General features: G+C 47.0%; 4 protein-coding genes across 4 annotated transcripts; 1 reads left to right on the forward strand and 3 right to left on the reverse strand.

Annotated features, from left to right (window-relative positions):
• Positions 1 to 2,726: 2,726 nt before the first annotated feature.
• GGS25DRAFT_533440 (uncharacterized protein) lies at positions 2,727 to 6,458 on the reverse strand (the record flags this gene model as incomplete). The annotated part of the gene is made up of 5 exons (XM_049265675.1): positions 5,601 to 6,458; positions 5,453 to 5,519; positions 4,925 to 5,363; positions 4,690 to 4,868; positions 2,727 to 4,609 (listed from the first exon to the last, which is right to left on the reverse strand). The coding sequence occupies exons 1-5, from the start codon at positions 5,736 to 5,738 to the stop codon at positions 2,727 to 2,729; spliced, it is 2,706 nt and encodes a 901-aa protein (XP_049115036.1). The 5' UTR covers positions 5,739 to 6,458.
• Positions 6,459 to 10,281: 3,823 nt separating this feature from the next.
• Positions 10,282 to 13,559, reverse strand: GGS25DRAFT_387526 (aldolase). Its single transcript, XM_049258317.1, has one exon. The coding sequence runs from the start codon at positions 12,965 to 12,967 to the stop codon at positions 10,706 to 10,708; it is 2,262 nt and encodes a 753-aa protein (XP_049115037.1). The 5' UTR covers positions 12,968 to 13,559; the 3' UTR covers positions 10,282 to 10,705.
• A 636-nt stretch (positions 13,560 to 14,195) lies between these two features.
• GGS25DRAFT_515254 (glycoside hydrolase family 43 protein) lies at positions 14,196 to 15,972 on the forward strand (the record flags this gene model as incomplete). Its single annotated transcript, XM_049263063.1, has 2 exons — positions 14,196 to 14,220; positions 14,459 to 15,972. The coding sequence occupies 2 exons, from the start codon at positions 14,196 to 14,198 to the stop codon at positions 15,970 to 15,972; spliced, it is 1,539 nt and encodes a 512-aa protein (XP_049115038.1).
• A 376-nt stretch (positions 15,973 to 16,348) lies between these two features.
• On the reverse strand, positions 16,349 to 17,316 carry GGS25DRAFT_387604 (uncharacterized protein). The gene is made up of 2 exons (XM_049258318.1): positions 16,903 to 17,316; positions 16,349 to 16,748 (listed from the first exon to the last, which is right to left on the reverse strand). The coding sequence occupies exons 1-2, from the start codon at positions 17,188 to 17,190 to the stop codon at positions 16,725 to 16,727; spliced, it is 312 nt and encodes a 103-aa protein (XP_049115039.1). The 5' UTR covers positions 17,191 to 17,316; the 3' UTR covers positions 16,349 to 16,724.
• Positions 17,317 to 17,553: the final 237 nt, after the last annotated feature.

Genomic DNA, 17,553 nt, shown 5'->3' on the forward strand with positions numbered 1-17,553 from the left:
CCCCGTCACGGAGCTCTGTTTTCCAGAAGCGCGGCTTAAGCTGTTTAAGGAAATCGTGTAGAAGGAGGAAGAAAGCTGCGATGCTGCCCTCCTCTAGTTAGAGGTTACTGTAGATAGATAGATTGGCTTCTCGCCATGGTTGCATGCATTAACAACCTTACGTATACTTTTACTCGTGCTTAACATACCTACAGTTTAACTAACCTGGCAACCTATAACACGCCGGACTATATATCATGCCTGCCTGCCTTAACTGCGTAGGTATTATAGCACACCTTATCTCGACAATGTGAGGCTGTCCCGTCCAGCAGTGCAACGCAACGGTATGGTTGACCTACCTACCTATCCATGTGCGTGCCTACAGGATGTACGATACTGTAGATGCAAGTAGGTATCTAGGTATGTAATGTAAAAAGTTGCGTCCACGCGCCCACGCGCCGCATGACACGGTGCAGCGGAGTAGATTTCCAATCGCAGCTATACCTACAACCTTGATTTTGTTTTTTTCAACACTTTTTCCACGTTTTTTGTTTTTGTGTCTTCTTCCCATTCTACTACCTACCCTTCCCCCTTCTTGGCTTTGGCTTTGATACCGAACGAACCGAAGCCCTCCCTTTGTATTGTATTGGATTTTACATAACTACATCGCTTAGGCGGTTTACCGACCGGACCGGACCTAACCCAACCCAGTTAATCCCAGAACCTGCTTCGCTTGCTTGCTTGCTTGCTTGTCTGAGTGCCCTGCTGCTGGCCTGGCCGGCCTGTCTGCCCCGCGATAATAGTGTAGAACTTCTGCGCGGCCCGTCATCCGCCATTCGGCCCTTCCATCCACCATCAGCCCATGATTTACATACTACCTCGCTCAGTACTTAGCTTAGTACACACACATAGGTAATACGTAGGTACACTATATTATCTACATAGCCCATATGTATGTATTGTATTGTACCATCCTAGAATCTGAATCGCTCATGGCAAGGTCCCCTATCCTATCCTACCCATACAACAACCCCTGCCCCTGCCCCTGCCCCTTACCCCAGACTCACCCCTCACCCCTACCTTACTGGATATAAGTAATTGTACCAGTCTTCACCCCGCTAAGCCATCAGGGGTCGAAGGGGCAGAGGCGCACACATACGTACATAACTCTACATAATACCGAGTAACTAGTTATGTGTGGGGTTATGTTATGAAGAGTTAAGATCGATAGCCATAGCCATAGCCATAGCCATAGGTAGCCACATACCATACGTATGTACCTACATACCTATGTAGTTAATATGTAACTATCTAACAAAAGAAAACCTGTCCATGATACTCCGTCCCCCTACCCCCACCGGAACCTATCAATTTAGAGAAACGCCAACGCGAAAAAAAAAAAAAAAGAACACTAGATTACCACGATGACGTCCCAAGGGTCCCGGACTTGGTTCCGTTTCGTAGGGCTATGTATGTACATACCTAGTATGTATGCCATGTATTGTACAGTACTAGGTTAGGTACCTACCAAGTAGGTATGTAACCTTGGAACTATCCAACCAGTAAGAGTATTGTACAATAACTACATAGTTACCATTTTGCGAAAAAAAAAAAAAAATGTGACGATCTCGCAAAGGTATGTACAATACATGTCGTTCTTGATCTACCTATACTATAGTAGCCTAACCTAGAGGCTAGATAGGTAGGTAATAGGTATATATACAGTTAGGTATTGTACCTTACTAGTAGTTAGTACTGAACCACAAAGATACGATACATGCATACACCACTCAGGGGCATCAAACCCTCCGCGTATCAGACGCAACCTAACCTAGGTACCTAGACAGAAGACCCCCCAACCCCAACCCCCAAAGCAAAAGAAAAAAAGAAAGAAAATAAAATAAAATAACATAACATAAAGCACAGCGAATAGTTAGGTAGTTGTATCAGCGTCTCAATAATAATCATAATAATAATAATATACATTTACATATTTACCAGTGTGCTTCTCTACTAATTACCTACCTACCTAAGTAGATACCTACCCAGGCAGGCATGATGTAGAGGTCCGATATTGACATATACCTATAACAGTTCTGTATGTATGTACCACCTGATATTTCCCTCTTCCCTATTCCTTATCCCTTCCATAGGTACCTACCTATTAGATAGGTAGTTAACTATTCCCTTTCCCATTTCCTTCCTTCCTTCATATCCCATAACCCATAATATCCCGTTTAGGTACCTTCCAGGTAAGTGTTTCCCCCCCCTTAAAGCCCATATATATATAAATACAATTCGATACCGTAGGTACATTCGCGGTGTCCCGGCTCTCGTGATAATGATGTCGATGTCGATGTCGATGTCGATGTCGATGATGTACATACGTGTAATAATCCCATATCCACAGATGACCGTCGTGAAAAAAAAAACAAAAAGGCAATTCGCTCGATAAGGGGGCGTAAGGGCGTCAACGTAAAGTATAGGTAGGGTAGGGTAGGATAGGGTAGGTACCTAGGCAATGTACCCAGGAGGTTGTAAAACGAATCCGGAGATCTACCCGAGTAAGGCATGGAGATCATATGCCATCCATCCCTCCGTCCATCCCCACCATGCTCCTACTATTTTTAAACCATCGCTTTAACTACCTACCCATCCAACGTCAATGCCACCGTAAAAACCCCAAGACGCGCGTACCATCTACGTATTATGTAGGTAGGCCAGGTACAATCCGCGACTTTCGCACCTCACCCCTGCACCCCCGTGAGGAAGAAGTCAATCTCCTTGCCTTGCCCGATGACATGCTCGTTCTCCGCCAGCTGCTCGAGCAGGCACAGGAACGGGTCTTTTTCTTCTCCTGGCCCAGCAGCGCCGGGGCTGTGGTTGTTGTTGTTGTTCTGATACCCCGCCCCCGCTGCTGCCCTGGGGCTCAGTCCTGCGTTGTGCGTTTGTTGTTTGCGATGATTCTGCTGATGATGATGATCCTCATCTCCGCCGTGCCAGGCTGCGGGAGAGGAAAACGTATTCGTAGGTACCGTGCCGAACATGGGGTCGTAGCTGGCCACACCAAGATTGCTTTCGTCATCCGGACTGGGTGTTGCGTACTGGTATGATGCCGAGGGGAAGGTCCCAGCCGACATCGTATCAATGTGTTGCTGAGTCTGCTGGCGAGACATGGACTCGAACCCCGCCGTAGTAGCTGCGACGGCAGCAGCAGCATTGGCAGCTTGGTCATCCAACGATGCTGACCTCCGTTGCACCATTCGACCAGTACCTTCTGACATATTCTGAGTAGCACAAGCCTGTGAGTCAGTTGTTCGTAGTATTGGCGACGGATGAGGGGCTGCTGTAAACGTGAATTGTTGAGAATGGCCACCGGGAGTAGGTAGCCCGGTAGTCACAGTACCGTTATTGCCTATAGTTACCGGCGTCAGACTCCTAAAGCTAGGCCGTCTTTGCGAAAACTCGCTTGCTATTTTCCGTTTTAGGCTTGACCGTTCCGTATCTGTGTTATAGCGAGGATATGAACTAGGCACCGTGTAGCTTTCCGTTGAGATACTGACGAGATCATCTGATAAATTTATGGCCACTGCATCAAATGTGAACAGACGGCTACCTGGTCTGGCGGAGTTTGAATAACGATCGAAGAAGTCTTCCAGATTGAAGGCCGGAGAATAACGCATCGAATTATTCGCAAGGCCTTTGACAAGCTCGGCATGTGCATTGTAGACACTCTGCAAAGTATCACGTTGATGCTGTACGGTGGCCCATGAGTAGCTGAGTTCGGTTAATTGTTGAAGCTCCCGGGATAGAAATTCGGATGAGGAGGAGAATACGCCCATCGCCTCTCCAACTCCGTTCTTATTATAGTGTGCCCCATGTATGTGGACTGTTCCGGCAGTGGCTATACAATAACCGACGAAGGCAGGCCACTCAATGCATGCCATTTGCTTTCCAAGTTCGACCAGTTCAGCAATGGCATTGGCATGGAGGAAACATATATTGGTGGCTTCTATTTGCCAAGACTGATGCTGACCTGTACCAGATAACTCGGCAAGGTCGATAGGGAGGAAAGGCCTATACACCAGACAGTGTATTAAATGATATACGAGCTTGCTGAGAACCAGCACGGTCGAATCAGACTGACCAAACAAGGTATCAACGCTTGAGAAGACATCATCAGTGCCGGAAGCCCATACGTCGAGGTCTTGTCTGATCTTGGATAATTCAGAGAGTGAATGCCATGGGAAATGAGAGTCGCCTTTGACTCCACCTGCCGCCAGGTATCTGTTCGTCGTTCCTAGGATGCGAGTAATGTCGATGAGCATGCCGGTACTTCCTTGTGACTTTCTACCACTCCCTTGTACATGCTGAAGGTTCGAGCCATTTTGAAAGAAATCTCCCTCAACCGGAATAGAGGAGGGGCTTGAAGTCCAACATGGTAAACGTAGAAGGATCATCCTATCACTAATGAGACAGGGGCGTTTTGAGCCACAGGCCATAAATCTGTCAAGCAGATAACACGTCCAGAATAAGCGTCTCCTCGTTTCTCGCTCTACAGTAGTTATCTGCACCTGTAAATTGACCTCTCGATGTAACTCGAGGGCCATGGCCATACCAATGGCGTTCGCTACACGAGGTGGTCAGTAACTGACATCATACCTCGTAGTGGTATACTGAATACCAAGATATTGAATGTTAGATACGTACTTAAGAGCATATAAGCCTTTTTGCCGTTGTTGGCAGCGGTGAAGGCAGTGACAAGGAGCAGCAGGGCTTGAAGTGCATCAATGGAAGGCTCATCTATATCAATCTCACCCCTTGATCTTGATGCATACTCTTCGCTCTGTTTGACTGCAGACTGATAGCCTGCGGGATGGGGGGTGCATCTAATACGTAAAACTTTAGTACCTTCCACATCTGGACCGTATGAGGGGTGGCAAACCTGGTAGCAACAGCATAGATGGCGTGGAGTAGATAACCGGGCAGCTGGTTGAGTTGTATTCGCTGCTGCACCGATTCTTCATCAAGGATATGATAGGGTTTCGCGTGGAACCGATTAAAGTAAGTGTTAATGAGTGTATCTACCTGTATGTTGGGTGAGGCTTCACCGTTGATTGTAGGTGAATATATGGTGGATTCGGGAGTGGTCTCCGTTGACCGAGACATGTCCAGGATTGGACGCTTTGATCTCGGCTCGGAAGCCGATTTGATCACTGCTGACCCAGCATGGGGCTCTTCAGTGGTCAACCGTAGTGGCTGTTCTTCGCTTGGTGAGACGTCTGTAGTTCTGTGGTCTTTTAGTTGCGCCTCTAGACCATCTACTCTCTTCAGCAATGCTTCTAGCACGTCTGTCTTTGGTCCCCGTTTCTTGGGTATCGCATCTATAAATCACGTAAAATCAGTTAGCTGTTTTTAATTCAGATATCATCACGAACGAGGTCACTCGTCAGTCGGGCAAACTATCACGCACCATAGATACATGGGCTTTGGAAGACTTGGCAAGCTTCGCAGGACGGACGTAGCCGGTTGCATTTGATCTATAGAACGTAGACTTGTTAGATGAGAGATTATAATTTGGTGATCCAATTTGAGGGCACTAGCTTGAAAGAAAGGCTTACTTTCCGCTTCCGACATGATTTGCAGTTCATCGCTTCGCGTGGTTCACTGCTCATGCGGCGACTTGGTAGTCGTTCGATGCCGACTTGAGGTCGTGACATGATGATGGGTTGAATTCCAGGGAGAGACGCAACGCTCATATTTACCCGGTAAAGTGTTGAGATGGGTATATTAAATGAAAATTGAACCAATCTTTCCTCGGATCCTTTTTTCTTTCTTTTTCTTCTTTTTCTTCTTCTTCTTTCTTTCTTTCTTTTCCTGTTCGAGAACTCCAAGACGTCGGAAGCTGAGAAGAGTCACTACTGAACAAACCACCACCAATATTTCTAACCCTTCACTCTGAAATAGAGTTGATCGTTATGTCGTTAACAAGTCTCACATCCTTCCTCATGACCAAACTAAGAATCAGTGGCCGACTGTACAGTGCCGGATGTGCTGTGATGTATGTAGGCGTTATATATTCTGGTTCATGTCGTACATAGTTATAGATGTAATACTAAGGCGCCCAATAATACTCTATGTAGGTAGATATTTAAGACTTGGAAAGCGTGGGGGGATATATGTATGGCATATGGCGGAAAGGAACTAATTATAATAGAAGGAATGGGAGAAGGAAGGCAATGAATGTCTTAAAAATACAAGAAGTTACTTAGGACGCGCAATACTTCTCGAATTGATGTATCCAAAGTTCCTTATTGAAATTGGAAAAAAAGGATGTGCCACAGGTTCGTGCGGAGAGAAGAAGCTTGGAAGAGAGAAAGAGAAAGAGAGACATTGAAGATGTTGGAGTTGGCTCGTGACCAATTGAGGCCTAGTAAAAATTACTAGGTACACTAGGTACAATACATACTAGGTCTAGGTAGGTATACTTAGGTAGGTATAGTATTGAACGTCCTAGGTACAGGCCTTGGTTGAGAGGCCTTGGTATTCAAAGACCTTGGTAAGGAACATTGGATTCTACCTAGTAAGTTAGGGGGGGGGGGATCTCGTAGCAAGGGCCTAATTCTAACGCCCTTGTAATTGCGGGACCCGACGGGGAATATGGGGAAAAAGCAGTCGGGAAGCGAGCCAAAACGGGGTTCTTGCAGCCATCAAATCCTGGCCCCTGTTTAACGGGGGCCGGTTGCAGTTGCTACCTAGTGCTATGTGTATGTGTATGTAGGTATGTTATGTTATGGTATGTTATGTTATGTAGGTAGGTATGTAGTGTATATATATGCAATGTACCTACTATATATATGTAATGTGTATGTATGTGTATGTGTATGCGTGTGTGTACACTACATGTATGTGTATGGTGCATGTATAGGTGCATGTATAGTCTCGTCTCAAGTTCAATGATCATTTATCTAGAACATTGAACCTGGTGCCATAATCCACACATACGCACATACATACACACACACGCACACAACTACATGGGTAGAGAAAGACGCATGGCACGGCAATGGAAGACGACATGAAATCTTCCAAGACCTGACAACGGTGGTGGCAACAGAGAATAGATGAAAGACATAGGTTATGGATGTTGGGGAGGGGCGCTGTAACCCATAGACAAAGTATGCCACGTGCTAGAAGCGACGGGACATTGCCATACTTGCGCGTCAAATAGAAATGAGCTGGATTACTGCAAGTTAGTCAGGCATAGGGGACTCAAGAGCTATCAACTCCCCTAATCCTGACTAATGTTCCATCCCGGTACTCGACGCGGTAGGACGCCGGAGTCGGCGTCCTGAACGAACCTGATGAGTGTCGCCCATCGTGGTGATGCTTCTTGCCGCCACCATCTGTTGGGAATCGATAGATAGCTGGCGATATGCGTTTTTTTGCATCGCATTGCCACCTCTCTTGCAGCTCGTTCCTAAATACTCTTAGGTAGGTAGGTGCCTACGAAGGGAGATATGTAGGTAGGTAGGATAATCAACAATGTGCTCTGTCCGTACCTCACTCTACTTCGATTCTCTCTGTATAAGGGGTATGCTGTGTTTTTGAACAGCCTAGGCATGGGATGCCTTCAGGAATTTTCGGATTTTTTTTCGTCGTGGCTTGTTGTCCTTGAGCAAAACGAGCAGAACTGGGACCTTTCCTAAGCCCATGTGCAACTGGAGAATATCAAAATAATAACAAACATAGTTGCCGGCTTGGCATGTGTCGCGCTACCCAGGCCGCAGACGTCACTTACGCATCGTGAACTGATATCGGGTGGTGTTTGGTCCAAAGCGTTACGCAGCCGCAGGGCCCAGAAGATGCGGCCAAGACAATGCCCACCGCCGGCGGCGGAACCGTGGCTGTGAGGACAGACAGACAGACAGACAGACATTATTGCTCCCCTCCGAATCCCCGATATATGAAGTTGAGCCTTGGTGGCCCGGAATATGTTGCCTCACGTCCTACCAAGTGCCGCGGCGATAGTCGGTGGAAAGCACGCAGGCACACGAGCTGTCACTCGGGGAAAGCTGCCGCGAACGTGGTCGAGGCGTTCATCATCAAGGCTGACTCACCAAGGACCATCCTATTTGGGCAAGATTTAGGGAGGGTAGTATGAGCAATGAGCATATGCAGTCTCTCAATAACTTCTCCTCAGGCGTACAAGATTTTCGATTCCAAAGGCTTTGTAAGCTGCTGTCCAGTTCAGGAACAGATTTGATTGCCATCGCCTCGTAAATTCGGACTATTGCTATGCGAATGTACGTATATGTTATGTACGCATTATGTATGTATTATGTAGGTATGTATAAGTGTGTGAGTATCAATCTGAATGTAAGTGTGTGTGTGTGTGTGTGTGTAGGTAGGTATGTCAGAATGTAGCATGTAACTACAACCAACCTGTTCATAGTAGTCAAGATAGCCAAGGCACGGGAAGACCCGAACGTGCTGCAGGTTCAAGCTGGTCGAGCTGGTCAAGCTGCATTCTAGCGGCGAAGAACTCTAAGCCTTAACCATAGATAAGATGAATCAGGTACCCAGGGACGTATGTAGGTAACCGAAGTCATGTTTTGAATTGTAGCTAATAACATTGTGTATTGGTAAGAAAGAGATGCATGTGGGCATGAGAAGTGGGAGGTGGGAGGTTTGCATATAGTATCTAGGTCTAGGGTAGATAGGTACCCAAGCATAAGCATAACTTTTAGTGCGTACAGTGTGTACAGTGTGTGTAAGATATCTACGGCGTACCAAGATGAAGAATTATGTGGATCGTGACGACGACGATAGCACGTGTTGTGCTGTGTTGTATTGTATTGTGCCTTAATTATTCAATCTTTGGGTGGGGTAAATATGGGGTTCCCGTAAAAACCGGGTTAGTCTTCGGCGCTAAAAGACCCGAATTATACTAGTATCTACAGTATTTACAGTATTTACAGTATTTAATATTCAGTATCTACAGTACTGTCAGTACAGGCCTATTTAAGTCCCCTAATCCATGGGATTGATGCATTTAAACGCAACATTGAATCTTCATTATCAAAAAAGAGAGACACTACCTAACCTAGTATCATACATCCATGATACTATCTATGTAGGTACGTACTAGGTAGGTAATTTAGGGGGGTGACGTCTTCCCCTATAACATGCCTACTATATAGGTACCTAATCTAGTACTACATATCCAACCATGGATGTACGTTGGCATACATACGTTGGTATACACATACACTACATACTATAGGTGATATCCAAACTAGATTACTATGAACAGATTAATGCGTCTCTCTATATTTAGAAGCTATATTTGTTCGCTTAGTGTTAACTCAACTTTAAAGAGACGTGAGGGTTTGCCTTGCCTTGATGCCCATGTCTGATGCCATGTAACCACCAATCAATGCCTTGGCTGTGCTACTGAGGTTGGTGACAGATCCGGACCCCTATGTACCTCTAACAACCCTGGACCCGTCCTGTAGGTAGCGGCCAGTGTGGCGTGTGACTTCACAGGTGTTGATACGTTGCACCTGTATCACTGCTTCCATCTTCGGCAAATGTTTATTTACTGCTAAGAAACCCAAGGCATGGCAACCTGAACTTTTGACAGCTTTCCACCTATCTCGGGCTCAGGCTCGGGATCATACTACGGGAAGTGAAGTTATCTCCATACTCTTCAGCGCAGGTAACCTCGAGGCTGGCTGCAGGTGGCTTTGACTCTCCCCCTCCCTCCCTACCTGGTCACTTCGATTATCTGACCTGACACCCATTTCCATGGCGAATCCTTTTAATAGTACCAAGCAGGTAACATTGGTACACGATGCCCTATCGGAGTGTCTCATGCAAAATCCTCCGCACGGCAATATGAATATGAATATGAATATGGCCTTATCTGCCTACCCAGGTACCCGTCGCTTTATTGAGCATGCCGAAAGATCAGATCAGTTTAGAATAGCCCAGCCCCGTATCTGCAACCGGCTGGCCCCTGCGTGCGGTCGAGATAGCACAGTCACTGTTTGGCGATAACCCTATCAGCCCATCGTAGATTTGAATTACTCAGCTCTTACAATTCGGTATGAGCTAAGTGGCTTCCTCAACACTATTCTACCACCTTAATAGGCCCTTTAGAGAATGTCCTAGATTCCAAGTGAGGTCGCACTGACGAAAATCACCTCCCAAACTTTGATAAACGTCCGAGCTGCCCTTGTTTCTATCATATTTTTGACGAGTCTAGAATGACCTGGATGAACGCGTGTTCAGCGTAGTGGCAAACTTTGTTCGTACGTCTCGTCGTTACGTAGAAACGTTTACCCCTGGTCGGTTGAGAAACTGGGTTGCATGAGCACATCAATCCTTGCAAGGCACCGCGGCTCTGTACTAGGTACCAGGTACCGATCCTTTGGTTGTTGATTTCAAGATATCGCCCCAGCACGTCTAGGCGGGTAAGAACAATGCAGGTTGCATGCAGGTGTCCATGATTCAGAGTATTGGAAGTCACTCTTAACCCTATTCGGACTTTCAACTCCTTCGTTAGCTATGATTTTGCAAGATGTGTTCTCTGTTAGATCGTCTAGCCCAACATTGAACGTGCCTAATCTCATCTTACATGGCCGGCAATTTGCGTAAAATCAAGTTCCTCATCATACATCCCAAACCACTCCTCTTTGGGGTATATACTGATATCGCTTATCTAGAACATTCCCTGGCCACTCGTTAGTCGTACGAAGCTATACGGTACATTCTGGCCCACGAGCGACCTCAGAGTTTCCACGGTCGTAAAAGCCGTCGTATCCGCTACGCCGTAAGTAATGAACCCACTTTGTTCTGCGACGGCTCTTGGATCCCCCTTTCTTGGCCCATCAGCAAGGTCCAAGAAAACTTTGCGAATATTCGTAGAAGACCCGCGTGAGCCCCCGAAAACACGTATAAGCACCCCAACAATGTTGGATTTTTCTGGTCCCAGAGCAGATACGAAAACAAACGGGCTTGCTTTGTCCCTCACCATCCTTGCTCGCTGGAGGCTCTCTAAGCTATTGAAGGGCTCAACGTCAAGGCCATGATTTAGGTTAGGGGGCATCTTGAAGCCGACTGTATACACTTTGCTAATCCGAAGTGCTTTCAGCGCATAAATAGTCGAAGCTGCATTGTCAGCATTGCTAGCTGCAACAACGGCAACACGTCCAAAGTAAGCTGATGGAGCAAGATCGCGAGTTAAAGTGCTAACAATGCCTCGCCAATTTGCATTATCGAAAACCAGCGAGGAGCCTGGCGGCAAGCCATGAGAATTGTTAGACCCCAGGTTGAACGGTGTGCTAAAGTTTTGATTAGGAATCGGAGGAGTTGTGGCTGCCGCAGCTGACGAGGTTGATGGCCCAGGTTGAACAACAATGGTATCAATCATGCCAATCGTACGGGCTGCTTCTGTCAACGTTGGACCCGACCCGTTGTTAAACCTCGAGAAGAACAGGCTGTTGTGCATAAGACTAGATAAAGATACTGGTGGACTTAGATAGGCACCCCCAAAGGATTTCTGATTGCACAAGGCTTCTACACAATCAGAACCATTCGGTTGTCTCTCAACCACGGCAAACTGATGTGGTAGTCCGAGCTCGTTAAAGCATTTTTCGTAGAAAGGTGCATATGGTGTTGCGATACGGGCAAACGGACTGCTTATTCCGTAGATGCTCTTCTTCGGAAGCTGTCCAAACATCGATAAGGCTGCGTTGATCTCTGCGGCGCTCATCTGACCTGGAGCAGCAATGATGGGAAGAAGCGGATGAGTGATGGGTGTAAAGACCTTATTTAGTGTCCTCGAAAACTGGCCTATCTCTCCCATGTTAACAGCCGACAAGGGAGGAGAATTTGGATATACACTTCGAATCTTGGAGCGGAAACATTCCAGTTCGAAATTATCATTGCGATCGCTAATGATCGCTATCATTTTCACAATATCAGCGTATTTCCGGGACTCAACGAAGACGGACTCGGCTTGAGCAGACTGCCACTTGAAGGCGCCCGAGAAATCGTGAAAGGCTGACATGATGCGACTGCTTCCCCGTTTCTCGCATAGTCTCCGACGGATATGCTCTGGAAGCCAAAGTTCAACGTCGATATATTCAACACCCCACTGAACGGCCCGAAAAAGATACTCATAGTATAAGTCAGGATTCCCCATGGGAAACCGACCATTCTCCCTTACACATCTTGTCGTGAATATAAGCGGCAGCTCAGTCCTCCGACGCAGCAACATGACTTGTTCACCGACATAGCTCAAACTAGGCACCGGCGCAAAACTACCGTCGCCTAGGGGTTCCTTGAGTAGATCGACACGTAGTTCTACAGCATCGGCACCCACTGTGAGGATATCTATGTTAGGAAGCGCGGCGCGAACATCAGGAAAAGTGGTCGAAATGAAGTAAGTGCGTGGCTTTGACATGAGTGAGTCGTGATGATTAATCTGGCCGAGAATGAAAGAGATGAACCGGGCCAAATCCCGGCGAGACGAAGACACTTCGGAATATAAGAATTCGTAGTCGCACTCTTCAGATATATAAGGATCTGGTGGCATCCCTAAGTTCACACAATGCGCATTGATCGCAACCACGGCACCTCGATTCCGCGAAGTAATATCAATCTTGGCGCTATCCATCGGTATGCCAAGGACGAGTTCCTGTTCCAAAGAAGTAATACCCTGAAAACTATCGGCTATCTTGTACGGCTTCCCCAACACATCCGCAAAGACGGAGACTATATTCTCTTGTCCAGACCCGTAGATTATAACGACAGTTCTGGTATCGCCCTTCTGTAGTCTACTAGAGGTCCTTGTCCCTTTGATAACATTCGGTCGAGAGGCCCGGTCCGTATCCATTTCCGCGGCTGGCGGCGTTGCGCCATTGATGCCAAGTGGGCGGGTCAGCGTAGGAGTCTGGTGAAACTGTTGAACTGTTGCCATAGTGCCTGTCCAACTAGAAAACTTCCTCTGGGATTTATTTCTCAGATAGAAACTCGCGATACCGAACACTATGGGTATCCAGATGTTAATGTTACTTTGCACGGTGGACTCTTCATGGCAGACGTGTCTAAGGCCGGCGACTGATCGGGTCGATTATTATGGGGACCGGTAGACAATGGCGGCGCATTCGGTAAGAGTATGATAGAATCAAGTTGGTATGTTTGGTGATAAAAGGGCAAGTCCCAAGCCGGCGAGGTCACGCTGTAGTGTAAGATATGGCATAAGGCACGTCTCTTAACATCGGGGCCAAGCTGGTAGATTTATACAAGCCCCCCACAACTGAAGGGTGCAAGTAAAGCAAAGTGGCAGGCTAGGAAATGAAGTAGAACGATGTCACAACTGGGTAAGAAATTAGAAGAAATACAAACGGGAAAAATTACATAAGAATGAGAAATAATTGTTCCGGTTATTTAAATTCGGGAATCTAATTGTGGTTCAGCGTGTACTAGGTAATGAATTTAGGTATGAGGCTCATAATTGAAAGAAAGGAAAGATAAGAAACAATTATTTTGGGCGAAGATGAGCACTAGCATTACTAAATCTGGCGTTTAGGCGAAAGGAGTTTAGAAGGAGTAGGTACAATACGTGATCCTTGTACTTACCTAAGGTACAACATTCTACCGAATTACATATTCTGGAGGCACCTAACTTCATTGGCTTCAGGATATCCGGGGGGTTTCATGAGCTAAAATGCTAGCCCGTAGATTTACCCCGATGCCCCTGTCCTAGCCCATAATTTCATTCGTATACCCCGGATCCAAGATGCCAGGTAGGTACTAGTATGTAGTTAGGTACACGAGTTCAAGTTAGGTAGGTGCATAAGGCAGTTGGAATATGAATGTAACCAATTTTAGAAAATTAGAGGGTTATCAACTTAGCGTTCTCAAGGCTTCTATCTTTAAGCTTTAAGTTAGCTAACGGGTATTTTCTCCAAGTTGTCCAACTATCTGGAGTCCCTAACGTACTAAAGTTAGATATCCCAAGGGAACTAACCTAGAAGCTTCAGCATAGGAACACCCTAGCAATTGCCTTATAAGGCAATTTTCCTTTGTATCACAATACCACCTCGGCAGCAAACCCTCCTTCAGCAAATAGGGCGTTACATTTCAGGTTCCCTACCTACCTAGCTAGGTAATCATAAATCATAACACCATCCGGTGGATTAAAAATGAAAGAGACCAACATCTTTATATGTAGGTAGGGGGTTGACTTGACTTTATATCTTCTTTGAACTTGCCCAACGTCAATGAAGAATGCCCTCTTAACAGGGGATATTCAAAGAAGTTAGGTCGCCAACGACCATGGATATGATATGGGTTGGCTTGCTCTGCGGTTTGTTGCAAGCCAGTCTAGCATGGTCCAAAGTCCCCCCCTTCCCGAAAGGAAATGGCACGCCTTTATCATTGCTCAGTAGGACATTCACGTTTAAAGGGGCAGACTATTTCCAGAATCCCGTAATCTACGAGGATTTCGCCGACAATGATGTCTCCACAGGCCCGGACGGCTTATACTACTTTTCTGCTTCGAATATGCATTATAGCCCGGGTGCGCCTATCCTAAGGTCTGGTGATCTCGTCAACTGGGAGCTGATTGGACATTCTGTGCCTAGTCTCGACTTTGGAGAAAAGTATAACCTGACGAACGGCCGTGCGTATCGAGGAGGAACATGGGCTTCTACTATGCGATATCGCGAGAGTACAGGACTTTGGTATTGGATCGGGTGTGTCGATTTCTGGTATACTTATATCTACACCGCGAATGACGTTCTCGGCCCCTGGACCCGAGCAGCTGTTCTTCCCGGTGGAACGTGTTACTACGATTGCGGCCTCTTAATAGACGATGACGATAGTATGTATGTCGTGTACGGTTCTACAGATGTGTCAATAGCCCAGCTCTCCGCGGACGGACTTAGCCAGGTGAAGACTGAACACATTTTCAGCGCCTCTGACGTTGGAAAAGATGGAATCGAGGGAAATCGAATGTATAAGAAGGACGGACTCTACTACATCCTTGATGACCACCCTGGTGATATCACGTACATCTGGAAGTCCAAAAGTCCATGGGGTCCCTACGAAAGCAAGATACTTGTTGATGCCGTCAAGTCGCCGGTGGCCAACGGAGGAGCACCACACCAGGGAAGTCTCATCCAGGCTTCAACTGGAGGCTGGTACTACATGTCTTTCACATGGGCCTACCCAAACGGTCGTATACCTGTGTTAGCCCCTATTGGGTGGGGGGATGACGACTTTCCCTATTTTATCCCCGACGAAGCCGGTGGGTGGAGTTCGTCGTACCCAGCTCCTCTTTCGCCAAAGAATGTGCAAAACTGGACTCACACCGATATGTTTGATGGCGACAGCCTCAGCCCCCACTGGGAATGGAATCATAACCCCGATGAAAGCAAGTATACAGTTGATAGTAATGGTGTGTCTCTATCCACTGCTACGGTAACAACCGATTTCTATGCCGCACGCAACACATTAACACACCGCATCCACGGAGAATTCCCGGTTGGCACTTTGCAAGTCGATTTCAGCAACATGGCCGACGGCGACCGATTCGGACTTGCCGCCTTCCGCGACCGTACCGCGTACATCGGCGTCCACCGCGACGGAGAGAAATACACCTTGTCTGTCGTCCACAACATCACCCAGGAAGAATCCGCCTGGAACACGACGAGTAACGGGACCGTGATCGCGACGACATCAAAAACCCCTACAAACATGACTCTATGGCTTCGAGCCTCGCTCGATGCACGCGCGAGCGGCACCTACGCGGCCAATTTCTCGTACAGCATCGACGGACAGGAGTTCACACAGCTGGGGGGCCCGTATACGATGTGGACGAATTGGGCGTACTTCATGGGCTATCGCTTTGGCATCTTCAACTACGCGACGAAGCAGCTAGGGGGTTCGGTTCGAGTTATGTCGTTCACGAGCGCTTGAGGCCTGTCTACACCATGTAATCGGCCAAAAGGTTTCTATACATTTCGAGTCCCAAAGATTCCTAAACTTAGTAATGAAAACTGCCTGCCCCTACTGAATTAGGTATGTATTCAATATATATCGTAAGTGACCACAGCTTATTGCACCGCTAGAGGTGATTCTCACCTTGTGGATGAAAAGAGAATAGGACCCGGGAGTCGACAACAGCTACTTCCTGTTCGTGGAACGGATCGCGAATTGTCAAGGAGAACAGGTGGGTAGCCCTCAAGAAAGGGGTTTCGTGTCGGTAAATTGTGCTGCAACTAGACCTAAGATTGTCTAATTGCTGCTATATAGAGACAGTAGATGGTAAAAGTTTTTCTCTCTTCTAGTTTTGTATTCGAACATACAACGTGTGAGTGCTATATCGTACCCGCTTCATACATAAAATCGTGACCACTATAATATACAACAAGGCATTGAAATCGCCTAATATACAATCATGAACCAAATGAGCGAACCCTAATCGTCGATAACTTGGATAGCCGCGATATAGCAATTGATGTCCCATGGCATAGTCTCCTTTGATATCGGAGTTTGGGAGGACCTGAGTATTGGGAAATACTGTCGTGTAGTGGGCATCTACCAATCGACCGACGTGAGAATGATTGGCGAGCTTATCGTCGTATTGCATCGCCTATCTTTAAGTCTCTGAAGGGAACTTGACTTGAGACACGTCCTACCCTACTGACCGGCGCGACATGCAGAGGATGCTACAGACATAATTCCTGGAAACACTGCAACAGTATGAGTTAGTAAATATCTCTCCAAGCCAAAGTATTTAGAGCCTAGGAGGGGTTTTCTAAAGGTAGAAACTCCTATTGGGTAGCTCCCGATAGCTCCTAAGATAGGCCAAAGGGGGAAGGAGAAATGAAAGCTATTGGCACATACTATTTCCGCCTCTCGCCATTCCGTCACGGCGCATTGGAGCAGATTCTCCTCGGTACATGTGTCCTGGCGTTTGGCCAGCCGTAACTCCGCCCCGTTCGCGCCGACGCACATCTGCTTGAAGCAGAGGCTGTTATCTCGTCCCGTGTCGGCGATGCATTCTTTGAAACTCTGTATGGAGCAGACGGTATCCTCAGCGGTGCTGCTCGCGTTGACCTGGAGTGGTATTCCTATTGTGCAAGAGGCGTATAGAACGAGGACGGTGATGCCGGGGAGGCTCGAGAACTTCATGGTGCTCGCAACGATGACGGGGTTTCCCTCCTAACTAGGTAGCTTGGGTACTTGAATATAGACACTTAAAGGAATGTTTGGGCATAGGGAGTGACTCGGGAGAGAAACAAATATTCGAGTAAACGACCGGTGGCTGGTAATATCATCGAGAGAGATATATGCCATTGAAGATCTAACCTGCAAGCAAGCAAGCTGCGCATGGCCCACAATGATCTTCCCAGCATCTCTTACTTATACGATTTGGGGGGGGATGTTAGACGGGCAATCTATGATAGGAGACAAACGCCCCGTTGAGCGACGGCAGGGATAGGCGATCGTGAAGCAAGATGGTCTCACTTCCAACTGGTTGGTTGCCTATTAGGT

The sequence above is a fragment of the Hypoxylon fragiforme genome (assembly GCF_022984875.1).
Source record: "Hypoxylon fragiforme strain CBS 206.31 chromosome Unknown GGS25scaffold_7, whole genome shotgun sequence".
Lineage (NCBI taxonomy): Eukaryota > Fungi > Ascomycota > Sordariomycetes > Xylariales > Hypoxylaceae > Hypoxylon > Hypoxylon fragiforme.

What these genes read in the sequence shown, in the direction of transcription:
- GGS25DRAFT_387526 (XM_049258317.1), bottom strand. Translation starts at nt 12,967, where the DNA reads ATGGCAACAGTTCAACAGTTTCACCAGACTCCTACGCTGACCCGCCCA.
- GGS25DRAFT_387604 (XM_049258318.1), bottom strand. Translation starts at nt 17,190, where the DNA reads ATGAAGTTCTCGAGCCTCCCCGGCATCACCGTCCTCGTTCTATACGCC. An exon ending in AATGGCGAGAGGCGGAAATA is followed by an intron (nt 16,749 to 16,902) that starts GTATGTGCCAAT and finishes ATACTGTTGCAG; the next exon opens with TGTTTCCAGGAATTATGTCT.